This window comes from Phodopus roborovskii, unplaced genomic scaffold, assembly GCF_943737965.1.
Source record: "Phodopus roborovskii unplaced genomic scaffold, PHOROB, whole genome shotgun sequence".
NCBI classification, from domain to species: domain Eukaryota; kingdom Metazoa; phylum Chordata; class Mammalia; order Rodentia; family Cricetidae; genus Phodopus; species Phodopus roborovskii.
Genome location: NW_026126470.1, coordinates 26,164,194 through 26,166,891, shown reverse-complemented (window position 1 = coordinate 26,166,891; position 2,698 = coordinate 26,164,194). Strand labels below are relative to the sequence as shown.

The 2,698-nt window shown below is 41.9% G+C and overlaps 1 protein-coding gene across 1 annotated transcript; it reads left to right on the top strand.

Annotated features, from left to right (window-relative positions):
- Window positions 1–1,752: 1,752 nt before the first annotated feature.
- LOC127227489 (keratin-associated protein 7-1) lies at window positions 1,753–2,192 on the top strand. Its single transcript, XM_051191836.1, has one exon. It carries the CDS (start codon window positions 1,826–1,828, stop codon window positions 2,087–2,089), a length of 264 nt encoding a protein of 87 aa, XP_051047793.1. The 5' UTR covers window positions 1,753–1,825; the 3' UTR covers window positions 2,090–2,192.
- Window positions 2,193–2,698: the final 506 nt, after the last annotated feature.

Genomic DNA, 2,698 nt, shown 5'->3' with positions numbered 1-2,698 from the left:
ATTTTCCTCTAGGTCCATGTAAGACAACACACACACACACACACACACACACACACACACACACACACACACACGCGCGCGCACCAGTGAAGGGATTAAAATGGTAAAGTACATATTATTAATTCATTCTTTTTCCTAAAAGTGAATTAGAGATGGTTTTATCTCCTATAAGTATACTCATTACACACAATAATTTTATGAAGCGATAACCACTTACAAGATGTTGTATAGGTTTCCTCTTTTTCTCCTCCTTCTTCTCACAGAACCCAAGGAAGAATCTCAATAAATCAGTTCTGGTGGGAACAATTCATTTTGCCCAGTGGATCCCATGGTTTTACAATACAGAAAAAAAAATCAATGTATATCCACACAACATTGTTTTTGTACAGTGCTCACTGTACTGAGCTGGGTTTGAACTCTGAAGCACATGATTGTAGTCTGGTACCATAAGACCCAGCTATATCCAGCAACTTTGTTACTTTTTCTTTTAATGAATACAGATTTTTATTCACACAGGAGTGCTTATATCGGTACAAATTTATCATCTTGAGCTCAAATTCGGTATGAATCCCTCATCACAAGGACCGATTGCACACGGCACATTGGGAAGCATAAGGGAGCTCCCTGGTTCTGAAATATAACTCGCATGTTTTAACTGGGTCATGGCACTCAGGCTTGGTTTACTGGTAGCCATTGAGAACTTAATGTGGCAACATGACTCTGCAGTGGGCACCGTTCCACTCACTGCCAGCACTACACCACGACAAGATAGTTTGGCAGTGTTTAAGATGATTTACAAGTGAGGATTGTATGTTCTCCATAAAAAAAATAATAAAATATGTGTTAACAAGAAAGATGCTCATAAAGGACACAGATGAAAACGACTGGTAGATTTTCCTGAGCAATCTCATTATGGATGGAGTGCCCTTACAGCTTTTATGAAAAGATCTGTTCATTTTTAATTAAAAATGCATATATGTGTACAATGTATCTCTCCCTATAGCTCCTCAGCCCTCCTACCAATGGGTTTCTCTCCTCACCGTCATGTAATTTAAAAAAAAATATTGTTCACATGATTTTTATAGTAACGCTCTCAAAAATTAAAAAAATATTGAGATGAATTTACATAAAATAAAACAAGTTGTTTTAAAGCCAGAAATTCAGTGGTATCTAATATATTCACAGCATTCTGCAGCCACTACTTTTATCTTGTGCTAAATGATGTTCTCTACCACCTAGCAAAACAAAGCAAAACCAAAGCCCTCTGTTTGTAAGTACCAGTGTTTGGAATGATACAGGAAGTGGATTTCATGAGGTTTATAGTGTTTCTGTCTACTTGTCTACTGTCTTAGAATTATGTTTACCGAAGAGTCAAAGATCTCTGACAATGGTTCTGTCTTGGTTTGAGTGTTTGTGTTCTTGCCAAAGCTTTTTGCCAAGTAATGTCAACCGGGAGGAGTTTATACGCAGAAGATTTAGGGCCTCACATGATGCAATCAGGATAGTAGTTAAACGGTGGGACCCTGATGAAAAGAACTCAGTGGTGTGTCAAGGATGGTCACTGGCTTTGAAGATAGCACACATTCCTTTGTAAACAGAAAAGCCAACAAAAATGTGGCCAAAGAGTCTGTGGGTTTCTTGATGCACATTTTATTAGAAAAATAATAGGTTTATTTATGCAAATCTGGGGGGAGGCGTGCAGTGACTGGTGTGTCATATCCAGCAACTCAAGGTATAAAAGGTCGGGTGTGGGAGAGAGGCTGCATTCACACTTCGGTAACTTGTTTTTCACAGTCTATCCAAATCCCTCTCCTCATCTGCCATCATGACTCGTTATTTCTGCTGCGGAAACTACTTCCCAGGGTATCCTTGCCATGGAACCAACTTCCACGGGACCTACAGAGCCACTCCCCTCAACTGTGTCGTGCCTCTGGGTTCTCCCCTGAACCACGGCTGTGGCACCATCTACAGTTCCCGCAACTACTGTTATGGTGGCGTTAGTAACTTCAACAATCCCGGCTGTTGCTATGGCAGCAGCTTCTACAGGCCATGGGGCTCCGGCTCTGGCTTTGGCTACAGCACCTATTGATGGACCAATGGCTCTGATGACTACAGGACCCTCAACCAGTTACCTTCGCTAGGAACAACCTGAGAAACAATGCGTGCCATCCAGCCTCCCCTGTGCTTGGAAGATGCAGACAGCTTACAGAGGGATGGCTCTTTGGTGATGCGGAAGAGGAGGCCGGTGACCAGCTGAAACTCATCTCCAGCTAAGGAAAGCAAGACACGGCTTTGTAACAAGAGACTGCAATCTAGCAGTGCAGGAGGTCTCTTACCTCTCAGGTTGTTCTGCTCATAAATTCAACTGCATCAGCATAAACGTATTTCTAATTGGACTGTGTGCCCAGGGCCTCACTGTTAGTCTCTCAATAAATCTGTCTCATTCAGCATGCATACTTTTGTTCTGGCCTTTTTATTTTTTCTACTGTGTTTTGTATGTTTTTGAATTCACCAACCCTTTCGATCTCTGATGGCTGATTTTTAACTGCAGCTTATGGGTGGGTATGACTGATGCTCACATTCCTCCTCCAGTAAGTGTGCGTAGTACATTCCAGGACTATGAAAGCTAGCCAGTAGTGGTGAAGCTTCCAGGTCAGCCCTAGCTGGATTTCTCCATGTAATGTTTGTGGGTGCATAG

Coding starts and splice junctions, on each gene's coding strand:
- LOC127227489 (XM_051191836.1), top strand. CDS start 1,826: ATGACTCGTTATTTCTGCTGCGGAAACTACTTCCCAGGGTATCCTTGC.